Here is a 27464-nt window from a genome sequence, read left to right as displayed (position 1 = left end):
CATGCAAGATTTTAAGCATGACCTTACTAGCATGGGAGATGAGTGACGAGTGCAACTGTCCAGTGTGTTCAGCACCTTCTTTGGTACTACCCTTCTTGGGGATTGGGATAAGAATTGACCTTTTCCAGTCCTGGGGCCACTGCTGGGTCTTCCAGATTTGCTTTCATAATGAATGTGGAACCTTGATGGCATCATCCTTTAGGGATTTGAATAGTTCTGCTGGAATTTCGTTGCATCCACCAGCTCTATTGACAGCAGTGCTTCATAAGGCCCACTTGACTTCACGCTCCAGAATGTCTGGCTCTGGGTGACTAACCACACCATTGTAGTAATCCACTTCATTAAGATCTTTTTTATACAGATCTTCCATGTATAAAAATTTACTAGTTGAGGTCACACAAATAGAAAGAAAAGCTGTGACCAACCTAGACAGCATATGAAAAAGCAGAGACATTACTTTGCTGACAAAGGTCCATATAATCAAAGCTATGGTTTTTCCTATACTCAGTGTTCATTGGAAGGTCTGATGTTGATGCTAAAACTCCAATACTTTGGCTACTGGATGCGAAGGGCTGATTCATTTGAAAGACCCTGATGCTGGGAAAGATTGAGGGCAGGAGTAGAAGGGGACAACAGAGGATGAGACGGTTGGACATGAGTTTGGGTAGGGTCCGGGAGTTGGTGTTAGACGGGGAGGCCTGGCATGCTGCAGCTCGTGGGGTTGCAAAGATTCAGACACGACGGAGCAAGTGAACAACAACGTCAAAATTAGTGAATCCAGTTGTGTCGTACTCTAAAATCCCTTGTGATTTCATCATTCTGTTAAGATATGTTAGAGCAGATACATGGGAGAAAGAACTGCCAGGAGATAAGGAAGAGGTTCATGTTTTCAAGTTTTACAGAACTCGAAATATATGTTGTTAGGAAGACAAAATTGAAGTTTTAAGAAAAGCTTTTATACTAGATAGGAATCGTCTGTTGAGGGCAAAGCAATGACTCCTCAAAGCTTAGTGTGGGATACTTTGATTTGGTGCACAATGGAACTATAGATATAGATACAAACAGAATAAAGCTTAATCTTTCTGTGAAGATTTATCTCTTATATTTGAAAAGTTTGTTTCGATCTTGAATTGCTGTTTTTATAAGGTTTAACTTGAGGCATGAAAAAAATGTTGCTTTGATTAGGTTACCAAAACTCCCACAGAACATTCTCTTTTTTCACAGGGTTGGTATAAGACAACCAAATCTCACTCTTAATTTATTCCTTATACCACTTTTAAGAAGGATCTCTACTTAAAAATCATCCAGTACATGCGTAAAATTCCATTCCTAAGGTGCTAAAGTGAGTCTTTCTGGAGTTTGCCTCCTATCTTTACTAAAAATGACCTGTACTCAATCATAAGCAAAAATCCTATATTAGTGAAATATGTCTGTAGTAAAGAGATTTAAGGAACAGGGGAGCCTGATGGGCTGCCGTCTATGGGGTCGCACAGAGTCGGACACGACTGAAGTGACTTAGCAGTAGCAGTAAAGAGATTTGGAGAATATATATAATTTTAATGTATATATTTATTAGAAACATTATTATTATAAAACATTGTCATTTGGGGGGATAGACTTCCCTGGTGGCTCAGATGGTAAAGCGTCTCATCTGCCTACAATGCAGGAGACCCAGGTTCAATATCTGGGTTGGGAAAATCTCCTGGAGAAGGAAATGGCAACCCACTCCAGTATTCTTGCCTGGAAAATCCCCTGGACAGAGGAGCCTGGTAGACTACAGTCCATGGGGTCGCAAAGAGTTGGACGTGACTGAGCCACTTCACTTTCAAATGTTACTGGTCATTTTTAATAGTCTTTCCCCTCAAACTGAGGGAATTTCTTTTCTCGTCTTATCAGAGTTTCAGGCACAGTTCTTTTCTAAAATAAGCAAACAAAAGTGAAATAGTCAGCATGTTTGAAAGGTCAGCAGCATTGTCCAACCACAAATGGCTTTTTTTTTTTTTTTTTCCAGAAATAGCATTCCTCAGGAATCATGATGTTAGGTTTAAGAGAAGCTTAGATTCATATAACATCCAGAATTTCTTAAGTATTTTGTGACTAAACAGCATACAAATATTTCATTAAAGATTGTCATACCTTTAAAAACATCATGGTTTCTGATGTTGTCTGTAGCCACTGTGACTTGTCTGCTTTGCTTACCTAAATTTTTCTGTCCTATATATCCTAATTAATTTCTTTTATTAGATATATTTCCACTCTGGTATATATTTCTCTCTCCATAACTTTGTAAAACTTTGCACAGTGATAGAGGAAGCTACCAACAAACTACAGACAATGGACAATTTTAGCAGCCCTCCAAATTCAAACATGAGTTTTTAAATTATCTAAAATTGTTGAGGACTTCCCTGGTGGTACAGTGGATAAGAATCTGCCTGCCAATGCAGGAGACACAGGTTCAGTCCCTGGTCCTGGAAGATGCCACAAGCTGAGGAACAGCTAAGCCTGTTCACTGCAACTACTGAGCCCGTGTGCCACAACTGCTGGGCCTACCTGCCACAAGTACTGAAGCCTACAAGCTCTAGGCTCATGGGCCACAACTACTGAAGCCATGTGCCTAGAGCCTGTGCTCCACAAGAGAAACCACCGCAGTGAGAAGTCTGCACACCACAACTGCTTACTGCAGCTAGAGAAAGCATGCACGCAGCAATGAAGACCCAGCGTAACCAAAAAATTTAAAATAAATCAGTTTTTTAAAAAGCTAATAAAAATACATTTTTTAATTCAAAAAAGTTGAAAACATGATTCTAAAAATCTAAGCCATAGCTCAAGAATTAGATTTCAAGGAAGAACATTTATGATGTAAAACTGCAGCCTATGTGATCATGAAAAACAGCATGAGGGTTTCTAGAACTAATTTGTACTTTTTTAAACTTTATCTTTAAAAAAGCTGTCTCTAGAAAATGGTTAGCATCTCATTTTAGTTCTTTGAAAAATTTATTATATTAATTGCATTATTTCCAGAACCAGCATAATTATGCTCTCTCTGTAAGCCTCTAAAATAATTCAGTAATACTTTTTTACAAATCTCTCATTAATTGGAAATTTGAAAACTGACTTTTGTTGATATTAAAGAATTATCATTAATTAAAAATATGATAATAGATAGTTATGTTTTAATCATTACCTTTCAGAAATATATAATAAAGCATTTTACATGTGGCATTATGTAGTATTTGAGATTTCCTTAAGAATAATATGAAAGGTAGGTAGATAAATAGAAGTAAGATTTCATAGATTTCAAATCACTGCAGCTTGATGATAGGTTCCTTGAAGATTGTTGTACTATTCTGCTTACTTCTGTATGTAGTTAAAATTTTTATGTAATAATTCTATGATCAAGTCTCTCTTATTTTGAGCATGAGAAACTAAATCCTTAATCTACTATAAAATTTTAGTTTATTATATTGATTATGAGCATATTTTTCCTCCTTTCTATTAATAGACTGAAGACATTAAAGAAATAGCCAGAAAGACACAGGCTCTGCCAAAAGTCAACTCAAAGAGGCAGCGAATCGTGATTTTCACCCAAGGGAGAGAAGACACCATACTGGCTACAGGTACCTGGGGAAGCTGTGGGAAAAACCCAGTATTATGGAGATTAATCATTATTTTAAGATGTTATATACTTTTATTATAAATTACTCAAAACAGTGTACATTTTTCTTTCTAAAATCTTCATGTACTTTACTCACTGTCATCCCCACTCCAACCCTTGCCACTGGCATCCACCAATCTGTTCTCTGTATCTGAGACTTTGAGTTTTTTTATTATTATTTTTTTAATTCTAGATGCAAGTGAGATCATACGGTATTTGACTTATTTTGCTTAGTTGGTGTAGAGTACTGAAGTTTCATCCATATTGTTTCAAATACTAGCATTTCCTTTTAATATGCCTAAATAGTATTTCACCGTGTGTGTGCACACATGCGTGAGCTGATGTATATGTACCACATTATTATTATCCATTCTGAAGTCTGTCCATCCTAAATGTCTGTCAGTGGACACACAGGTTTTTTCCATGTCTTGGCTATTGTAAACAATACTGCAGCGAACATGGGGGTGCAAATATCTCTTTGGGTTAGTGTTTTTGTTTCCTTCATGATTCAGAACTGCTGAGTCTTATGGTAGTTCTGCTTATTTTTGAAGGGCCTTCATACTGTTTTTCATAGCAGCGGCACCAATTTACATTTCCACCAACAGTACAAAAAGGTACCTTTTTATCCACATTCTTGCCAACAGGTATTTCCTATCTTTATGATAGTTTAGCCATTCTAACAGGTCTGAGGTGATACCTCATTATAATTTTGATGTGTATTTTCCTGACGAGTAGTTATTTTTAGTACCTTTTTCGTGTACTTATTGGCCATCTGTTGTCTTCTTTTGAAAAAATACATATTCAGATCCTCTGTCCCTTTTAAAGTTGGATTATTTGCTCTTTTGCTGTTGAGTTGTGTGAGTTCTTTATATATTTTGGATGTTAACCCCTTATGAGGTATATGACTTGCAGATATTTTCTCCCGTTCTGTAGGTTGTGTTTTACTTTGTTAATAGTTGCCTTTGCTATACAAGAGTTTTTTTAGTTTTAACTCCCACTTGTTATTGTTATTTTAGCCTATGCTTTTGGTGTCAAATCCAAAAATTCATCGTCAAGGCCAATGTCAAGGACTTACTCCCTTTGTTTCCCTCTAACAGTTGTTTGATTTCAAGTCTTAGCTTCCAGTCTTTCATTCACCTTGAGGTGATGCTTGTGTATGTTGTAAGATGGTGGTCCAGTCTCATTCTTTTGCCTATGGCTGTCTGGTTTTCCCAATACCACTTACTGTGAAGAAACTATCCTTTCCCTCATGTGTCCTCTTGGCTCTTTTGTCATAAATGAATTGACCTTATATGCGCGTGTTCATTTCTGGGCTCTGTTCTCTTCTCTTGACCTGTGTGTGCGTGTTATTCGGCAGTACTATACTGTTTTGACTACTCTACCTTTGTAATACCATTTGGAATCAGGAAGTGTGATGCCTCTAGCCTCATTCTTTCTCTCAAGATTGCTTTGGCTATTCAGGATAGTTTGTGGTCTCCTGCAAATTTTAGGACTGTTTGTTCTATGTCTGTAAAAATGTACCTTTTATTGTTTATTTTAATAAATACAGCTATCTTCTCCTAGTTAAAAAAAAAGTTTCAAGAACTTATATTTATTAAAATTCAGTTAAATAAATCCACTTTGATTTTGTTTATTTGTTTTGTAATTTTGGAGATACTGTCAGTCTAGAAATATCTTTCCTGAAAATAAATAAGTAAATAAATAAATTTTACTTACCAAGTACCGTGCTTGAATAAAATAAATTTATCTGATTATGAGCAAGTAGAATTCAGAAGTAAGTTACTTTGTTATTTTTAAACTTGAAGAAGAAAACTTCACTTCTGTTTTTACTCAGCCATCTATTTTATAACTGTCATAGAAATAGAATAGGAATTTTATCTAATAAACAAACATTTATTCATTGAAATGAGTAATATTATCAATATGATGCTGCCTACTGTTAAAGCCAAAATAAAATCCTTTAAATATTCTCTGAATCATTAGGATTAAATCCAGTCAGCTCATTAATAACTGTTATAAACAATAGCAATTATTAGTTTTGTGTTTGTTCAGTACTCTGCAGAACACTGAAATTTAAGATAGACTTAAGGATCTAGCTGAGAAATAAAGTTGGTACCCATCAAAATGTGAATACATGCATGCAGAGTCACTTCAGTCGTGTCCAACTCTTTGAGACTCCATGGACTATAGCCTGCCAGGCTCCCCTGTCCATGGGATTCTTCAGGCAAGAATACTGGAGTGGGTTGCCATTTCCTTCTCCAGGGGATCTTCCCGACCCAGGGATGAAACCCATGTCTGTTATGTCTCTTGCATTGGCAGGTGGGTTCTTTTCCACTAGCGCCACATGGAAAACTCAATGAATACAACAGAGTATAATTGTTTACAATGAATACAACAGAGTATAAGTATTTATTGGTACAGACTATATGGGTTATATTGATTCAAAGAAGGAGATCAGTAAACCTTGAAGAAAGATGCTATAGAGAATATGTAGATGGTTTTTTACTGAATTAAATATATAAGCCTGAAATAGGTAAAAGAAGAAACTGTTGTCAAATTATGGGAAGAAGGAAGCCTACGGTTAATTTATTTCAACTTTCTTATTTTAGAATTGTCAAAATCAAGATTGAGAAGTTTACTTAAAATTATGTTTCAAAATTAATTCAGTGAGTGGTAAATAGTGAAGTGGGATGATAAATGAGATGAGATTTGTCATGAGTTAATAATTGTGGAAGCTGGGTGATGGGGGATGGTTATTATGTTATTACTTCTACATATGTTTTAAACTCTCCATAATTAAAAGTGAATGAAACAGAAAGAAAAGTAAAGAAAAAATAATTCTTCAGACAAAATTCAGAGTTATTAAGGACCTTTCCTAAGATGCATTGATATCCTTGCTAAGTCTTGAATTTTAGAAGGAACTTAAAGAAGGGAGGGCAATCCAGTCAAAGAGGATCATGTAAACAAAGGCACCAGGTAGTGTATAATCTTTAATTGTTGTGACAGGAAAAGCCATGTTGTAAATGTGTACAGGGGAGAAGAGGGTCATGAAAAGATGGCCCTGCATTGATAACTACCTTGATTGCTGTCTTCCTATACCATGTGGCCTCTTCCTGTCTTAGCAATGAACTCTTTTTGGAAAAGTGAAAAACATGCAGATTTTTTTATCTTACAGGAACTGGTATACTGCCTTCAGATTCAAAACATGCAATTTGTTGCTCTTTATGGAGACATTTATTTTAAGGCTTTATATATTCCAGATCTACATATTGTACAAGTGTCTTCCTCATTGTGAATTTGCACAATTTTCCCAAAATTGAAACCTTTAAAATTAGCCTCCCCTTCCTATGACTGAATTTCCTTGTTAACTCATTTTGTTCTTTATTAAATCTATTAAACCATGCTTAGGGATGCTTACCAGCAGGCATTTATTTGAGGAAAGACACTGGCTAATCTTTGCTGTTCCTACTCTATGAAAATGAACTTAAATTAGAGGATGCACTATATCTGCAATGCATGATAAATACAAGATGGATAGAGAATCTGTTCAGTGGTGTCAGCTACAAAAGCAAACATGATAAATGTTAATGCAGTTTTGAGCCCTGGGATAAGCTATTCAATGCAGAAGCATAGCTGAATCTCTTTGCTGTGTTGTTATTCATGGCAGCCAAATAAATGTCAATAATAAAAGAGAATTAAAGATTTTCATTTCCCAGAGGCAATCCTCTAATACGGCTTGATCTTTCATTTCATTTGTAATTCGTTCTCATGTCAGGATGCAATCATTCGCCAGGCTCTGGGTGTCATGTTAAGTCATTTAATAATGATTAAGAACATAAAAATGCTTGGCCTGTGGGGCAATTCACAGAAGAGATGCCAATTTGTTATTGTTTTTCCTCCTTCCCTCTTGAATATGGATCAGCTTTTTCCCACCTCCTAGCATTAAAATACTAATGGAAGATGGGGAAAGAAAGTATCCCTTAATTTACTATAAGTGACATTCCAGAATGGCACAAGGCAGTGCTAACACACTTATTAAAACACTAATTAGAAATCATTGTTCCTTAAACCTTGCGCTGTAGAGTACTTTTAAATGATCATTGCTAAGTTTGTGGCATTTAGCAATAATATAACAAAATTAGTTTCCTTGGTATTTAATTCTGGAGACCTTTCTCCTTTTGAGATAGAGTCAATAAACTGTTTTCTTTTATATTATAAATGTAATTCTTTGAATTCCTCTTCCATAAATTGCTTGTGAATCTAAAGACTTTACTACTTCTTTTTTTTTTTTTTTGGTCACTTCTATTTCATTTGGGAATCCATCCTCTATCCTTCCAGCCCAGAGGTTTTGTCACATACTAATCATTGGTTCATTGCTTGTAGGCTAATTGAGTTCTGAGCTTTTGGGGGAGTGAGAGGATTGGAGAGGGACTGGAAAATAATGAGTAAGAGACTAGGGATGAAGGCAGGAAAGAAAAGTTGATTCTATCCATTTTGATCCTTTTAATAAATGTTGAATGAACCTGTTGGTAACATGGGAGTCAGGTTAGGGAAATCATTTCTGTGTCTATAAACTTTAGAAAAACTAAGACTGAAGATTACCTACCGCAAAGCAGCTGCTAATAAGGTCTTCAAATATTAACATCTTACTAAAATAAGGATTGTAGTGGAAAAAAAGATTTTCTACATACACATGTATAAATATGTACATATATGCAAATATATACATATTTATATCTTTGTAGCAAGTTTAAGTTTTTCCAAGTTTCTGTACTAAATATATCACTGATAATTGGAAGAAGCAATAGGACTTTTGTTCTGAATTGAAAATAACACATTTTATACAGTAGCTGTTATGAGACAATAAAATAGGTGCACTGAAGAATAAACTGTAGACTTTTCTGAATACTTCCAGAGTGCTTTCTGATCTGTTTGAATTGCAGTTGTGCCCTAAAAGAAAAAAACAGACTAGGTCCGGGTTTCTCAACTGGAAAACTGGTGCTGTTATATTAGAATCACCTAATGGGCTTTTGGTAAATATTGCCCTCCCTTCATAAAAACACCTTCCCCTCAGTCTGATACATCCCTGTGAGGAGTTAGAATATATATCCTCAAGATGTATAAGAATGGAGGTGCTAGAGTCTGGGGGAAGAGAAGTGCAAGGTTGTGAATTTGTTGAAAAAACTTCTTTAGGTGATAATGTGTGTTCACTTAGTCACTCAGTCAAGTCCGACCCTTTGCAGCCCCATGGGCTGTAGCCTGCCAGGCTCCTCTGATCATGAAATTCTCCAGACAAGAATACTAGAATAGCCGTTCCTTCTCCAGGGGTTCTTCCCGACCCAGGAATCTTACCCAGATATCCAGCATTGCAGGCAGATTCTTTACTGTTTTAGCCACCAGGGAAGCCCCTTAGGTGATATAGCAATGCTACTATCCTCTTCTCTCACTTTGAAAGCCATTGGATTAGGTGATTTGATGACGTTGCTTCAAGTTCTATGATCCTGTGGGATAATAGAAACAAAATCTTTTAGCAGCTAAGCATCTAATACCTCAATAAGTCAGGCCTTGTTGAATCCTTCTCCTTCTCAATAAATCACGAAGTAACAAGGACTCATCCACAGTAAAAAGCAATCTGTATACATACTACTTTAAATAGTCTTCTGCCTCTGGGAAGTTTGTAATTTAAGATAGTCACATCATAGTGTCTTCTGTCATTTTCTTATGAGTAAATGGGGTTATTGAAGTTTTTTGTTTTCATGTTCTTGAGTCCTTAAACTTGTCACCCCATTTGCTAGTTAAGTTTTCATGTTCTTTGAAAACACTCAAGGCTGTCTATTACTCTCTAAGAAAAGCTCAGTGTGATTTGCAATTCTGGTAGGGATAAACCACAGAAGGTGTGCAAAAGAAAATGGGAACTCTCAAGGAAAAACAATCTCAGCAGCTGAAAGAATAATGTCAGCACATCATCACAACTGCTACTGCTATAAAATATTATTATAAATCACTTTGAAAATGTTTTCCACTATAGCCAAACCAATTTTAAATCTTGTTCTTATTGGCATAGGTACTGGTAATGATGTGGATGGACCAAATTAAGTAGCATTCTTTCAGAACATCAATGCATGGCATTCTTAAGAAAAAGTTCTTACCAGATAAGGTTTTACACAATATGTATTTTTCTTAACTATTAATGTAAAGAGGTAACTTATTAACTCATGTTCCAATTAAAATTTTATGTAACCACAAAAGACAAAGTCCTTTAATTAATCCAGTGGCTCAAAATAATTTAGAATGACATATGTGAAAATGTCATGTTCCTGACAAAGTATTATCTTTGGGGTATGGTTTGTGTGGTTTAGTGATCTCAGGCTTGTCAAGAAATGAGACTTCTTTGAACACCCACCTTTCTATCAAAGCTAGAAAGCAAAATGGAAGACGGCCTACACTAGGCAAATGTTTGCCTTATTATAGAATTTATTTTTAAAGGACCTTTACTCACGTTTATTAAGGTATGGATTACATATGGTAGAATGCACATATATTTTAGCAATTAACATGGAACAGCCACTGTAATCAAAATATAAAATGTATGGTTTTGAAACATAGTATGGACACACAGCTGGTTCAGATTTTCATTATGTTGGCACATCATACCTATGATTTTCATACCTATGCCAGTGACCATCAAATCAATTAAAAGAACTCTTCTAGCACTTCAGAACCCACTCCTTGTGCTCCCCTCCTAATCATTACCCCCACCAAATTTACCCATTATTTTCACTTCTACTGCTAACAATTTGTTCTGCTTCTTTTTAAAATAGAATCACCCAATATATAGACTTTTTATCCTGCTCTGTCCCCATACTTTTTTAAGCACTACCTTCCTTTTTGATAACATAAGATCTTCAACTACTTCTTCAAATAACCCCAGCTCCTTTTACTAGCAAATGTTTTTAGAAACCCAAATCTGGGTACTAGATATGCTCATTGCTACTTAAGAATCATTGCTTCTAGGCCCTCTTACAAATAGATTGGCTGCTGCTGCTAAGTCACTTCAGTCGTGTCAAAGTGAAGTCGCTCAGTCGTGTCCAACTCTTAGCGACCTCATGGACTGCAGGCTACCAGGCTCCTCTGTCCATGGCATTTTCCAGGCAAGAGTACTAGAGTGGGGTGCCATTGCCTTCTCTGACCCATGACTCTACTCCTGTTTATATTTATTTCTCTATCCATGTATATATTTAAATTCCATGAGTTCAGACTGATAACTTTTGATGCCAGTCCAACAATAAAGTTCTTTCTGACCTTCTTCCTTTCCTTATTTATAACTTCTTACTCTGATATTGAAAGTTCTGGTTTTGTTATATAAGCTATACTTACTATTTGTTTCATCCTAATGGCACCCCACTCCAGTACTTTTGCCTGGAGTATCCCATGGACAGAGGAGCCTGGTGGGCTGCAGTCCATGGGGTTGCTGAGAGTCGGACACGACTGAGCGACTTCACTTTCACTTTTCACTTTCATGCATTGGAGAAGGAAATGGCAACCCACTCCAGTGTTCTTGCCTGGAGAATCCCAGGGACGGGGGAGCCTGGTGGGCTACCGTCTCTGGGGTCGCACAGAGTCAGACACGACTGAAGTGACTTAGCAGCAAAGTAGTTTTTGAGCTTCCCTGGTGGCGCAGTGGTAAGGAGTCTGCCTGCCAATATAGGAGATGCATATTCAGTCCTTCAGTCAGGAAGAGCCTCTGGGGAAGGAAATGACAACCCACTCTAGTATTCTTGCCTGGGAGATCCCATAGCGAGAGGAGCCTAGCAGTCTACAGTCCGTGGGGTCGCAAAAAAAAGTTGTACACAACTTAGCAACTAAACAACAAAGTAGTTTTTAATTGCTTTCCCATACCCTTGTGTGAAACATATTTCCTTGACATCCAGTGTTAGTTTACAGTTATTTTTGTCTTTGACCTTGCAGTATCTAGTCAGTTCAGTTCAGTTCAGTTCAGTCATTCAGTCGTGTCCGACTCATTGTGACCCCATGGACTGTAGCACGCCAGGCTTTCCTGTCCGTCCCCAACTCCTGGAGTTTGTTCAAACCATGTCAGTTGAGTCAGTCATGCCATCCAACCATCTCATCCTCTGTCATCCCCTTTTCCTGCCCTCAATCTTTCCCAGCATCATGGTCTTTTCCAGTGAGTCAGCTCTTTGCTTCAGGTGACCAAAATGTAGGAGTTTCAGCATCAGTCCTTCCATTGAATATTCAGGACTGATTTCCTTCAGGATCGACTGGTTTAATCTCCCTGCAGTCAAGATGCTGTTATCCAAAAGTAAATCTAAGTTAGTTCTTTTTATTCCATCAACTTCAATATGGTTACATTATTCATTTGTAATAGTTATATTTGTTAGAGTTTGTATTCTACTTTGATTTCCTTTCGTATCTGGGTTTTTTAATTTATTTTTTAATTGAAAGATAATTGATTTTTAAGTAAGTAAAAAATTTACTCTTCATAGTATCACGTTCTCTGTGTTTTGACAAATGCATGTGTTTATGTAACCACTACCATAGTTACAATTCAGAATTTTCCAAACTGATGGTACCAATTTATATAGTATGACTTTTTCCTCCCACATTTTCACCAGCATTTGATAACTATCCATCTTTTTTAATTTTGTCATTCTGGTGAGTATGTACTAGTATCTCATTGTGCTTTTAATTGAAATTTTCCTGTTGTAATGAGGTGGGGCACATTTTCATCTGCTTATTAACATTTGAATATCTAGTTTTGTGAAGTTCTTGTTGAAGTTTTTGTGCTTATTTGGTTGTCTAATTGACTATAATTCTTACAGTCAACATGCAAGTCTTTGGTTAGAAAAGCCTTTGAAAGTGAAAGTGAAGTCACTCAGTTGTGTCTGGCTCTTTGCAACCCCGTGGACTGTAGCCTATCAGGCTCCTCCGTCCATGGGATTTTCCAGGCAAGAGTGCTGGAGTGGATTGCCATTTTCTTCTCCAGGGGGTCTTCCCGACCCAGGAATCTAACCCGGGTCTCCCGCATTACAAGCAGACGCTTTACCGTCTGAGCCAATTTATTTATTTACTGTAAAATTCTATTTTGTATTCTTATTCCCTGTAGCACACACAATGTATGTAAATATCAAACCATTTTGTTGTGCACCTGAAACTAATGTAATATTTTGTTTTGTCTTTAGTCTTCAAAGGAGTATAGCTGATTAACAGTGTCGTGTTAGTTTCTGCTGTACAGCAAAGTGAATCAGTTATACATATATCACTCTTTTTAAGATTCATTTACCATAAAGGCCATTAAAGAGTATTGAATAGAGTTCAATTACAGTTAAGTCTTTATTAGTTATCTATTTTATATATAGTAGTGTGTTACATCAATCACAATTTCCTAATTTATCTTCCCTGCCCTTCCCCCCGGTAACCAAGTTTTGTTTCCTACATGTGTAACTATTTCTGTTTTGTAGATAAGTTCGCTTTTTTTTTAGATTCTACGTGTAAGCAATATCATATGATATTTGTCCTTCTTTCTCTGACTGACTTCATTCAGTAGAGACTAGACCCTAGGCTGACACTAGACACTAGACTGACACTCTCAAGGTCCATCTGTGTTGCCGTAAATGGCATTATTTCATTCTTTTTTTTAAGACTACTGTGAGTAATATTCCAAATTGTGTGTATATGTATATATATATGTATACCAGATCTTCTTTATCCATTCTTCTCTGGATGGACATTTAGGTTGCTTCCATGTCCTGGCTGTTGTAAATAGTGCTGCAGTGAACCTTAGGATGCAAGTATCTTAGAAAAGCCTTTAATTTTAATATAGTCAAATTTATAGTGTTTTCCTCTGTGGTAAATAAACTTTCATGTTTTTTTGAGGAAAATCTTTACATATGCCAAGCTCATGTCTTCATATTTTCCTATTCTTTTTTCCTAAAGTTTTAATTTTTAAAAATTTTTCATGTAGATCCACAGTCCAGCTAGAATTAGAGCTAGTTTTTATATATGATGTGATCTAGAAGGCATGATCCGTTCATTTTACCCATGTGAATAACCAGTTGACCTATCATCCTCTTCCTAACTGCACTAAATTGATACCTTTGTCATATTTCAGATAATCTTATATCTGTGATTCTTTTCCTTGACTATTCTATTCCATTGTCTCTTTATGCTTATACTGGTTTACGTTGTCATTTACTTAGTTTATATAATCACCTTTATTATCTGATTATTATCAGCTTTCTAACTTTGTTCTTCAGGACTCTCCTGGTTCTTCTTGGTCCTTTGCATTTCCACATAAATTCCAGACTCTGTTTATTATCGCCCCCTCTAAAGTTTTATTTTTTGTCAAATTCTTAATAGAATTTTTTTTGAGATTCTATTGAATCTGCATTTCAGTTAGAGAGAATTGATACCTTTATAACATTGTATTTTCTAATCCATAAAGTATTTCCCTCTGATATTTTAAGTGGTCTTTAATTTTTCTCAAAATGTTTGTTATTTTCAGTGTAATAGTCTTATACTATCTATCTTTGTAATATTCCAAGTTTTTTGTCTTTTAGTGCTGTCCCTCTTTAAATGACATCCTTTTAGATTTCAGTTTCTATTTGTTTTTAATTAATGTATAGATTTTTTTATGGTGACCTTGTTTTATTCATTTTAGTAATGTATCTGTCGGTTCTGTAGGATTTTCTATGTATATAATGATAGCATCTGTGAATATTTACAGATTTACAATTTTGCTTCTTTCCCAAATATTTACTTTTTGTTTTGGCTCTATGGGCTTTCTCTAGTTGTAGCAAGTGGCAGCCGCTCTCTAGTTGTGATGTGCAGGCTCCTCAGTGCAGTGGCTTCTCTTGTTATGGAGCACAGGCTCTGGGACACGGGTTCAGTAGTCGTGGCATACAGGCTTAGTTGTTCTGCAGCACGTGGGATCTTCCCCAATCAGTGATTGAACCAGTGTCTCCTGCACTGGCAAGTGAATTCTGTATCACTGAGCTACCAGGGAAGTCCCACTGAGGTTTGCTTTCTTTCAGACTTTTTCTCAGCTGTATTATCTAGCACAGTACAGCATGTCAAATATAAGTACAGTCGAAATGGTTATTTTGAGCATCTTTGTCTCATTTCTAACAGGTGGAAAACCTTCAGCACTTCATCAAAAATGATATTTGCTATAGCCTCTTTGTCGGTATTCTTTATCAGATTAAGGAAGTTTCCTTCCAGTAATAGTTTACTAAGAATTTTATTGTTGTAAGACTATTTTTGACTCATGAAGGAATGTTGCATTTTATCCAGTACCTGTTCTGATCTATTAAGATTGCTATATGATTTCTTTCCTTCTTTTCCTTTTTAATGTGTGAATTATAGCTTGGTTTTGGAGTGGTAAAACCACCTTCACATTCTTGAGATAATCCCAATATAATTGTGATATTCTTTTATTAGATCATTGGATTTGATCTAATTATGTTTTGTTTCTGATTTTTGCAGCGTTGCTTAGAGAGAGTTTGCCTTATAATTTTCCTTTCTTGTAACATTTTGTTACTTTGGGTAGGAACATTATGATGATCTTATAAAGTGAATTAAACAAACTCCTTTTTCTGTTCTAGAGGAGTTTTATTACACTGATGTTAGTTTTATGTAAATATTGTAAAGAGTTTCACCCTTCAAAATGTCCTGGCCTAGGAAATACTTTGTTGTATGACTTTTCATTGCAGATTCAGCTTCTTTCATTGAATCAGTATGTGTAGCTTCCATTTCTTTCTATGCTAGTTTTGATAAATTGTGCTTTTTCTGGGAATTTTCTTCATCTAAATATTAAAATCTGTTAGCATAAAATTATTCATACTATTCTCTCACCTTCCTGCTTACTATAGGATTTATGATCCTATATCCTTTTTAAAATTCCTGACCTTGAAATTAAATTTCTGCTCTTTTCCGTGATCATTTCCTAGAAGTTTACTTTAGTTAGAATTTTTCAAGAAGTAGATGCCAAGATGAAGTTAGAGGGAATTGCCTGGTTATCCAGTGGTTAAGAGTCCACCTGCCAATGCAGAAGACACAGATTAGATTCCTGCTCCAAGAAGATCCCACATGCCTCAGAGCAGCTAAGCCCACGTGCCGTAACTACTGAGCCTGTGCTCTAGAGACCACGAACATAGCTACTGAGCCGGCATGCTCCAGCTGCTGATGCCTCTGTGCCCTGGAGCCTGTGCTCATCAACAGGAGAAGACACCGTAAACAGAGGCCTGCATACCACAACAAGAGAGGAGCCCCCTCTCACCTCAACTGAAGGAAGCTGGTGGGCAGCAACAAAGACCCAGCCAGCCACAGATAATTAATTGCTTACATTTTTGAAAAGATGAAGTTAAACATCAAAAGACTTACTGAAGGAAACACCTGTGAAGGATAATAAGATGGCAGTCAGAGGGGGCGAAGAGACTTGTCAAACTGTGATGCAGGTCTGTTCCCTGTGTTAGAGAGAAGGAAAGTAGGTAGGAAAGAAGGGAAGTAGGAAGAGGCTTAGGTTGTAATACAGCAAAGTTTTGACAATATCAGTGAGGATTCCTCAATCCATAGTTGTTCATCAAGCCAGGCTGTCGAACGGAGTCCCACGTCTCAAGAATAGGATTCCAGGGCTTCCCTGGTGACTCAGTGGTAAAGAATCTGCCTGCCAGTGTAGGAGACTTGGGTTCAGTCCCCGGTCCAGGAAGATCCCATGTGCCGTGGAGCAACTAAGCCCATGCGCCACAACTGCTGAGCCTGTGCTCTAGAGCCTGGGAGCCACAGCTACTGAGACCGCATGCCACCACCCAAAGCCTGCGTGCTTAAGGTCCTGTGCTCTATAACAAGACAAGCTACAGCAGTGAGAAGCCTGCACGTCTCAACCAGAGGGTAGACTCTGTTCACTGCGACTGACTAGAGGAAAGCCCATACAACAACAAAGACCCAGCACAGCCAAAAAATAAATAAATAAATGCAGCGACAGCAGAAAGAAAAAGAGAACTCCTCTGTCTTCCTGCTGTGCTCAGTCCCATGCTGTTGGGAAGCGTGGGCCCAGCATGAAAGCAGTGATGGATTCAGAACATAGCTAGTTCCACCAGTCAGTTACGGCACATGGCAGATCTGAGAGGCGCATTTTGATGGCCTCCACAGGGTTGATCAATTATTATTCTTCTTGTAAAGAATCAAGTCTGCCTTCATTGATTTTTCTCAATTATCTTGTTTAATTTTCATCTTTGAAATTTAAAACCTTAAGTTATTTAGAAAGTTTTGCTTAATTTCCGAATATCTGGAGATTTCCTAATTATCTTTTTGTTTCTGACTTTAATTTTATTGTGATCAGGTATGTTGGATGATTTTAGTTCTTCAAAATTTGTTTTAATTTTGTTTTTACTGCATGTCATATGGTTAATTCTACATATTCTTTGGGCATTAAAAGAATGTGAATGCTGATATTCTTATATATGGTCTTTATATATACAGTTAGGTCAAGTTTGTCAAGTTTGTAGTTCAGACCATTTATATTCTTGTTTATTTTTGTTTGCTTGTTTTATCAGTTATGAAGAGAGGTTTATTAAACAGTCCTACTCTGATTTGAATTTGTGTATTTCTCCTTTTGGTACTATCAAATTTTGATTTATGTATTTTGAAGGTATCCTATTACATGCACATAAGTTATTTTGTTTAATGTATATTTATTTATTTTTGACTGTGCTGGGTCTTCTTTGCTATGCACGAACTTTCTCTGGTTTTGGTGAACAAGAGCTAGTCTTCACTGTGGTACACAGAGTTCTCATTGTGGTGGCTTCCCTTGCAGAGCATGGGCTCTAGGCATGCAGACTTCTCTAGTTGCTGCATGTGGCTCAGTCGCTCTGAGGCATGTGGGGTCTTCCCAGAGCAGGGATCAAACCCATGTCCCCTGCATTGGCAGGTAGATTCTGAACTAGTAGACCACCAGGGAAGTCCTGTATATAGGTTTAGAATTCTTTTATCTTCATGATAAATTGAACATTTTATCATTTTGAGATGTCCCTCTTTACTTCTAATAATGCTCTTGCTTCAGTGTCTGTGGTATCTGTTATTAGTGTAAATATGCCAACTTTCCGTGGCTTATTATTTGCATTGGTGTATGTCTTTCTATTCCTTTACTTTCTACCTTTCTTTGGTCTTAATTTAAGTTTTTTTTTTTTTTTTGCAGTTGGCATATAGTTTTTGTTGTTTTTCAATTCTGACAAGCTTTATCTTTTGGAATCTTTATATTAAATATAAATAACTCATATAATTGGATTCATGTTCTGTTTTCTCATATTTGTTTTCTTTTTTCTGTCCTTTCCTGCATCTTTTGGATTAATCGGGTGTTTATAATTCTCATTTCTATCTCTATATGTTTGCCAGTGTTATATCTTTTACTGTGTAACCTAAAGATTACAGATTACCCTAAAGATTTCCAAAGAATAGCAAGGAGAGATAAGAAAGCCTTCCTCAGTGATCAGTGCAAAGAAATGGAGGAAAAGAACAGAATGGGAAAGACTAGAGATCTCTTCAAGAAAATTAGAGATACCAAAGGAACATTTCATGCAAAGATGGGCTCGATAAAGGACAGAAATGGTATGGACCTAACAGAAGCAGAAGATATTAAGAAGAGGTGGCAAGAAGACACAGAAGAACTGTACAAAAAAGATCATCACAACCAAGATAATCACAATGGTGTGATCACTCACCTAGAGCCAGACATCCTGGAATGTGAAGTCAAGTGGGCCTTAGAAAGCATCACTACAGAAGCCACTGATAGAACCCCACCCAAAGTGAGGAAGCTCCATAATAAAGAGAACTCCACAAATTACCAGAATATAAAAAGGCCACCCCAAACGCAGCAATATAACCAAGATGAAGAGACAGAGGAATACTCAGCAGGTAAAGGAACAGGAGAGTTGCCCACCAAACCAAACAAAAGAGGAAGAAGTAGGGAATCTACCGGAGAAGGAATTCCGAATATTGATAGTGAAAATGATCCAAAATCTTGAAATCAAAATGGAAACACAGATAAATAGCCTAGAGACAAGGATTGAGAAGATGCAAGAAAGGTTTAACAAGGACCTAGAAGAAATAAAAAAGAGTCAAAATATAATGAATAACGCAATAAATGAGATCAGAAACACTCTGGAGGCAACAAATAGTAGAATAACGGAGGCAGAAGATAGGATTAGTGAAATAGAAGATAGAATGGTAGAAATAAATGAATCAGAGAGGAAACAAGAAAAACGAATTAAAAGAAACGAGGACAATCTCAGAGACCTCCAGGACAATATGAAACGCTCCAACATTCGAATTATAGGAGTCCCAGAAGAAGAAGACAGAAAGAAAGATCATGAGAAAATCCTTGAGGAGATAATAGTTGAAAACTTCCCTAAAATGGGGAAGGAAATAATCACCCAAGTCCAAGAAACACAGAGAGTTCCAAACAGGATAAACCCAAGGCGAAACACCCCAAGACACATATTAATCAAATTAACAAAGATCAAACACAAAGAACAAATATTAAAAGCAGCAAGGGAAAAACAACAAATAACACACAAGGGGATTCCCATAAGGATAACAGCTGATCTTTCAATAGAAACTCTTCAGGCCAGGAGGGAATGGCAAGACATACTTAAAGTGATGAAAGACAATAACCTACAGCCCAGATTACTGTATCCAGCAAGGATCTCATTCAAATACGAAGGAGAAATCAAAAGCTTTACAGACAAGCAAAAGCTGAGAGAATTCAGCACCACCAAACCAGCTCTCCAACAAATTCTAAAGGATATCCTCTAGACAGGAAACACGAAAAGGGTGTATAAACCCGAACCCAAAACAATAAAGTAAATGGTAACGGGATCATACTTATCAATAATCACCTTAAACGTAAATGGGTTGAACGCCCCAACCAAAAGACAAAGACTGGCTGAATGGATACAAAAACAAGACCCCTCTATATGCTGCTTACAAGAGACCCACCTCAAAACAAGGGACACATACAGACTGAAAGTGAAGGGCTGGAAAAAGATATACCACGCAAACAGAGACCAAAAGAAAGCAGGAGTGGCAATACTCATATCCGATAAAATAGACTTTAAAACAAAGGCTGTGAAAAGAGACAAAGAAGGCCACTACATAATGATCAAAGGAACAATCCAAGAAGAAGATATAACAATTATAAATATATATGCACCCAATATAGGAGCACCGCAATATGTAAGAGAAATGCTAACAAGTATGAAAGGGGAAATCAACAATAACACAATAATAGTGGGAGACTTTAATACCCCACTCACACCTATGGACAGATCAACTAAACAGAAAATTAACAAAGAAACGCAAACTTTAAATGATACATTAGATCAGTTAGACCTAATTGATATCTATAGGACATTTCACCCCAAAACAATGAATTTCACCTTTTTTTCAAGTGCTCATGGAACCTTCTCCAGGATAGATCACATCCTGGGCCATAAATCTAAACTTGATAAATTCAAAAAAATCGAAATCATTCCAAGCATCTTTTCTGACCATAATGCATTAAGATTAGATCTCAATTACAGGAGAAAAACTATTAAAAATTCCAACATATGGAGGTTGAACAACACACTTCTGAATAACCAACAAATCACAGAAGAAATCAAAAAAGAAATCAAAATATGCATAGAAACTAATGAAAATGAAAACACAACAACCCAAAACCTGTGGGACACTATCAAAGCAGTGCTAAGAGGAAAGTTCATAGCAATACAGGCATACCTCAAGAAACAAGAAAAAAGTCAAATAAATAACCTAACTCTACACCTAAAGCAACTAGAAAAGGAAGAGTTGGAGAACCCCAGAGTTAGTAGAAGGAAAGAAATCTTAAAAATTAGGGCAGAAATAAATGCAAAAGAAACAAAAGAGACCATAGCAAAAATCAACAAAGCCAAAAGCTGGTTCTTTGAAAGGATAAATAAAATTGACAAACCGTTAGCCAGACTCATCAAGAAGCAAAGAGAGAAAAATCAAATCAATAAAATTAGAAATGAAAATGGAGAGATCACAACAGACAACACAGAAATACAAAGGATCATAAGAGACTACTATCAGCAATTGTATGCCAATAAAATGGACAATGTGGAAGAAATGGACAAATTCTTAGAAAAGTACAATTTTCCAAAACTGAACCAGGAAGAAATAGAAAATCTTAACAGACCCATCACAAGCACGGAAATTGAAACTGTAATCAGAAATCTTCCAGCAAACAAAAGCCCAGGTCCAGATGGCTTCACAGCTGAATTCTACCAAAAATTTCGAGAAGAGCTAACACCTATCCTCCTCAAACTCTTCCAGAAAATTGCAGAGGAAGGTAAACTTCCAAACTCATTCTATGAGGCCACCATCACCCTAATACCAAAACCTGACAAAGATGTCACAAAAAAAGAAAACTACAGGCCAATATCACTGATGAACATAGATGCAAAAATCCTCAACAAAATTCTAGCAATCAGAATCCAACAACACATTAAAAAGATCATACACCATGACCAAGTGGGCTTTATCCCAGGGATGCAAGGATTCTTCAATATCCGCAAATCAATCAATGTAATTCACCACATTAACAAATTGAAAAATAAAAACCATATGATTATCTCAATAGATGCAGAGAAGGCCTTTGACAAAATTCAACATCCATTTATGATAAAAACTCTCCAGAAAGCAGGAATAGAAGGAACATACCTCAACATAATAAAAGCTATCTATGACAAACCCGCAGCAAACATTATCCTCAATGGTGAAAAATTGAAAGCATTTCCGCTAAAGTCAGGAACAAGACAAGGGTGTCCACTTTCACCGCTACTATTCAACATAGTTCTGGAAGTTTTGGCCACAGCAATTAGAGCAGAAAAAGAAATAAAAGGAATCCAAATTGGAAAAGAAGAAGTAAAACTCTCACTGTTTGCAGATGACATGATCCTCTACATGGAAAACCCTAAAGACTCCACCAGAAAATTACTAGAGCTAATCAATGAATATAGTAAAGTTGCAGGATATAAAATCAACACACAGAAATCCCTTGCATTCCTATACATGAATAATGAGAAAGTAGAAAAAGAAATTAAGGAAACAATTCCATTCACCATTGCAACGAAAAGAATAAAATACTTAGGAATATATCTACCTAAAGAAACTAAAGACCTATATATAGAAAACTATAAAACACTGATGAAAGAAATCAAAGAGGACACTAATAGATGGAGAAATATACCATGTTCATGGATCGGAAGAATCAATATAGTGAAAATGAGTATACTACCCAAAGCAATTTACAAATTCAATGCAATCCCTATCAAGCTACCAGCAACATTTTTCACAGAACTAGAACAAATAATTTCAAGATTTGTATGGAAATACAAAAAACCTCGAATAGCCAAAGCAATCTTGAGAAAGAAGAATGGAACTGGAGGAATCAACTTGCCTGACTTCAGGCTCTACTACAAAGCCACAGTCATCAAGACAGTATGGTACTGGCACAAAGACAGACATATAGATCAATGGAACAAAATAGAAAGCCCAGAGATAAATCCACACACATATGGACACCTTATCTTTGACAAAGGAGGCAAGAATATACAATGGAGTAAAGACAATCTCTTTAACAAGTGGTGCTGGGAAAACTGGTCAACCACTTGTAAAAGAGTGAAACTAGATCACTTTCTAACACCGCACACAAAAATAAACTCAAAATGGATTAAAGATCTAAATGTAAGACCAGAAACTATAAAACTCCTAGAGGAGAACATAGGCAAAACACTCTCAGACATAAATCACAGCAGGATCCTCTATGATCCACCTCCCAGAATTCTGGAAATAAAAGCAAAAATAAACAAATGGGATCTAATTAAAATTAAAAGCTTCTGCACAACAGAGGAAAATATAAGCAAGGTGAAAAGACAGCCTTCTGAATGGGAGAAAATAATAGCAAATGAAGCAACTGACAAACAACTAATCTCAAAAATATACAAACAACTTCTGCAGCTCAATTCCAGAAAAATAAATGACCCAATCAAAAAATGGGCCAAAGAACTAAATAGACATTTCTCCAAAGAAGACATACGGATGGCTAACAAACACATGAAAAGATGCTCAACATCACTCATTATTAGAGAAATGCAAATCAAAACCACAATGAGGTACCACTTCACACCAGTCAGAATGGCTGCGATCCAAAAATCTGCAAGCAATAAATGCTGGAGAGGGTGTGGAGAAAAGGGAACCCTCTTACACTGTTGGTGGGAATGCAAACTAGTACAGCCACTATGGAGAACAGTGTGGAGATTCCTTAAAAAATTGCAAATAGAACTACCTTATGACCCAGCAATCCCACTGCTGGGCATACACACCGAGGAAACCAGAATTGAAAGAGACACATGTACCCCAATGTTCATCGCAGCACTGTTTATAATAGCTAGGACATGGAAACAACCTAGATGTCCATCAGCAGATGAATGGATAAGAAAGCTGTGGTACATATACACAATGGAGTATTACTCAGCCGTAAAAAAGAATTCATTTGAATCAGTTCTGATGAGATGGATGAAACTGGAGCCGATTATACAGAGTGAAGTAAGCCAGAAAGAAAAACACCAGTACAGTATACTAACACATATATATGGAATTTAGGAAGATGGCAATGACGACCCTGTATGCAAGACAGGGAAAGAGACACAGATGTGTATAATGGACTTTTGGACTCAGAGGGAGGGAGAGGGTGGGATGATTTGGGAGAATGACATTCTAACATGTATACTATCATGTAAGAATTGAATCGCCAGTCTATGTCTGATGCAGGATACAGCATGCTTGGAGCTGGTGCATGGGGATGACCCAGAGAGATGTTATGGGGAGGGAGGTGGGAGGGGGGTTCATGCTTGGGAACGCATGTAAGAATTAAAGATTTTAAAATTTAAAAAATAAAAAAATAAATTAAAAAAAAGAAAAAAAAATAAATGGAAGGGATGGAAAAGATACTAAAAAAAAAAAAAGAAAAAAGAAAGCATCACTACAAACAAAGCTAGTGGAGGTGATGAAATTCCAGTTGAGCTATTTGAAATCCTAAAAGATGATGCTGTGAAAGTGCTGCACTCAATATGCCAGCAAATTTGGAAAACTCAGCAGTGGCCACAGGACTGGAAAAGGTCAGTTTTCATTCCAATCCCAAAGAAAGGCAATGCCAAAGAATGCTCAGACTACCACACAATTGCACTCATCTCACATGCTAGTAAAGGAATGCTCAAAATTCTCCAAGCCAGGCTTTAGCAATACGTGAACCGTGAACTTCCTAATGTTCAAGCTGGTTTTAGAAAAGGCAAACGAACCAGAGATCAAATTGCCAGCATCTGCTGGATCATGGAAAAAGCAAGAGAGTCCCAGAAAAACATCTATTTCTGCTTTATTGACTATGCCAAAGCCTATGACTGTGTGGATCACAATCAACTGTGGAAAATTCTGACAGATGGGAATACCAGACACTTGACCTGCCTCTTGAGAAACCTATATGCAGGTCAGGAAGCAACAGTTAGAACTGGACATGGAACGACAGACTGGTTCCAAATAGGAAAAGGAGTGTGTCAAGACTGTATATTGTCACCTGCTTATTTAACTTATATGCACAGTACATCATGAGAAACGCTGGGCTGGAAGAAGCACAAGCTGAAATAAAGAGTGCCAGGAGAAATATCAATCACCTCAGATATGCAGATGACACCACCCTTATGGCAGAAAGTGAAAAGGAACTAAAAAGCCTCTTGATGAAAGTGAAAGAGGAGAGTGAAAAAGTTGGCTTAAAGTTCAACATTCAGAAAACGAAGATCATGGCATCTGGTCCCATCACTTCATGGGAAATAGATGGGTAAACAGTGACAGACTTTATTTTTTGGGGCTCCAAAATCACTGCAGATGGTGATTGCAGCCATGAAATTAAAAGACGTTTACTCCTTGGAAGGAAAGTTATGGCCAACCTAGATAGCATATTCAAAAGCAGAAACATTACTTTGCCAACAAAGGTCCGTCTAGTCAAGGCTATGGTTTTTCCAGTAGTCATGTATGGTTGTGAGAGTTGGACTGTGAAGAAAGCTGAGCGCTGAAGAATTGATGCTTTTGAACTGTGGTGTTGGAGAAGACTCTTGAGAGTCCTTTGGACTGCAAGGAGATCCAACTAGTCCATTCTAAAGGAGATCAGCCCTGGGTGTTCTTTGGAAGGAATGATGCTGAAGCTGAAACTCCAGTACTTTGGCCACCTCATGTGAAGAGTTGATTCATTGGAAAAGACTCTGATGCTGGGAGGGATCGGGGGCAGGAAGAAAAGGGGACGACCGAGGATGAGATGGCTGGATGGCATCACCGACTCGATGGATATGAGTTTGAGTAGACTCTGGGAGTTGGTGATGGACAGGGAGGCGTGACGTGCTGCATTTCATGGGGTCGCAAAGAGTCGGACATGACTGAGCGACTGAACTGAAGTGAAAGATTACAGAATCTATCCTTGACCTATTAAAGTCAAATATAAACTGTAGCTCTTGCCATTTCTCATACAATAGTAGGATCTTAGAAAGTTTTAAATCCATCTAAACCTTTTAATCTTTTGTATTGTTGTCATTCATTTTAATTCTGCATATATCTTAAGGCCTTGTAGTGACAAAATACTGTTATCTTCTGCAGTTGAATATACTCCTTCCATTGTTTTTCTTTCCCTTTTGTATTTCCATGTTTTCATCTAAATATTTACAAATTATTACATAATTTTTCTTCTGCCTAAACAGCTCCCCTTTTAGTGTTTTCATTCAGTGTGAATTCTTTTGGTTTTTGCTTGAAAATGTTTCTATTTTGCCTTTCAATAAATATGGAACTCGATATACTGGGTTACTTGAGCTCTTTAATGATCACTTTCCATTATCTTTTGGATTCTTTTATATTTGTTGAGAAACCAGACATTAATCTTATTCTTGGTCCTTTGAACATGGTATCTTCATTTTCTCTTACTGCTTTTTGGGATTTCTCTTTGACCTTAACTTTGGTTTGTTTGTTTTTTGACTTTTTATCTTGTATTGGAATATAGGTAATTAACAATACTGTGAGAGTTTCAGGTGTACAGCAAAGGGACTCAGTGATACATATTACATGTATCCATTCTCCTCCAAACTATACTCCCACCCAGGTAGCCACACAGCATTGAGCTGAGTTCTCTGTGCTATACAGTAGGACCTTGTTGGTTATCCATTTTAAATTGAGCATTGTTCACATGTCAGTCCTAAACTCCCTGACTATCTGTTACTTCGATCCTTACCCCCTGGCAAGCATAAGTTTGTTCTCTATCTTTGACTTTAATTTTGTATTTGGTTTTGTATTTATCCTGTTGGGATTTTTAGTGCTTCTTTTATCTTTGACTCTGGATCGTCTTCTTAATGTTGTTTAACAATTTGGGGAAATTTTCAGTAATTATCTCTTTACATACTACATTTCTGTCTTTCCAATTAGAGACCAATCACACATATCTTGGGCCTTTTTCATTGTATCCCATATATCTTTTTTACCTTTTTTGTATCTTTTATCCTTTTTCTTCCCTCAGGCTTCAGCTTGTGTTTTGCAGTGACCTAGCTTCCCTGGTGGCTCAGAGGTTAAAGCGTCTGCCTGCAATGCAGGAGACCTGGGTTCGATCCCTGGATCGGGTAGATCCCCTGGAGAAGGAAATGGCAACCCACTCCAGTATTCTTGCCTGGAGAATCCCATGGACGGAGGAGCCTGGTGGGCTACAGTCCATGGGGTCGCAAAGAGTCGGACACGACTGACCAAGCGACTTAACTAACTAGCATTTAGTTCAGGAATCCTTTCTCTTGCTTTCTCCTATCTGCATTTCAGCACATCTGTTGATTTCCTTATTTCAGTAATCACATTTTTCTTTTTCTAAATTTTCTTTTTTATTGATCTTAGTTTTATAATGTAATCCTCTACCTTGTCATTAATTTTCAAACGTTGATTACAGTAATAGTAATAGTTAACTGCATGTCCAAAAGCTATATCTCAGTTATCAGCAGATGTTTCTTTTATCCCTAATAAATTATAGCATTTCTGTTGGTGATACTGTCTTTTTGTAAAAGGCAGCTAGAGTAATGCTAGATCAGAAAGTGAACCAACACAGGGTTTGTTGCAGTTTTTATAAGGCTCAATCTATTTCTGGTTTTTTTTTTCCCCCTCACTCCTGAAATTCTGCAGGTCTTTTGAAATCCTGGGGTATTTGCTAGGATCCCTACTCACTGGTAGGTTCTCTTTGGCACCATATAAGTACCCAAAACATTACTCTGCCTTTTAGAGATCTTCCACTTAATCTGTTGACCTCTTGTCCTGCTGCCTTACGAATTTGGCAGATAACTCAAAGGAGAAAACTCCTGAGTACCACACTCCACTGTATTCCCCTTCATGATCATGACACTTCAGTTCAGATTGCCTTCACTCCAGGTATGTCTCACCAGGCCTGGAGATTGCCAGAAACTCCATTGGCTTTGTTGCCTTTTGTGCACTTAGTCACTCAGTTGTGTCTGACTCTTTGCAACCCTGTGGACTGTAGTCTGCCAGGCTTCTCTGTCCATGGGGATTCTCTAGGCAAGAATACTGGATTAGATAGCCATTTCCATAAACTGCAGAAAATTCTTCAACAGATGGGAATACCAGACCTCATGACCTGCCTCCTGAGAAACCTATATGCAGGTCAAGAAGCAACAGTTAGAACTGGACATGA

At 37.1% G+C, this 27464-nt stretch overlaps 1 protein-coding gene across 2 annotated transcripts in view; it reads left to right on the top strand.

Moving 5' to 3' along the window:
• Positions 1-27464, top strand: part of ADK (adenosine kinase) — a 544457-nt gene that overhangs the window by 440448 nt on the left and 76545 nt on the right. For both annotated transcript variants that reach the window (XM_005699227.3, XM_005699229.3), the window contains exon 9: positions 3503-3617. In XM_005699227.3, coding sequence (XP_005699284.1) covers positions 3503-3617 — 115 coding nt within the window. The remainder of the gene's footprint in view (positions 1-3502; positions 3618-27464) is intronic.

Source organism: Capra hircus, chromosome 28 (genome assembly GCF_001704415.2).
Source record: "Capra hircus breed San Clemente chromosome 28, ASM170441v1, whole genome shotgun sequence".
In the NCBI taxonomy this organism is placed as follows: Eukaryota; Metazoa; Chordata; class Mammalia; order Artiodactyla; family Bovidae; genus Capra; species Capra hircus.
This window is presented reverse-complemented; position numbering and strand designations above follow the sequence as displayed.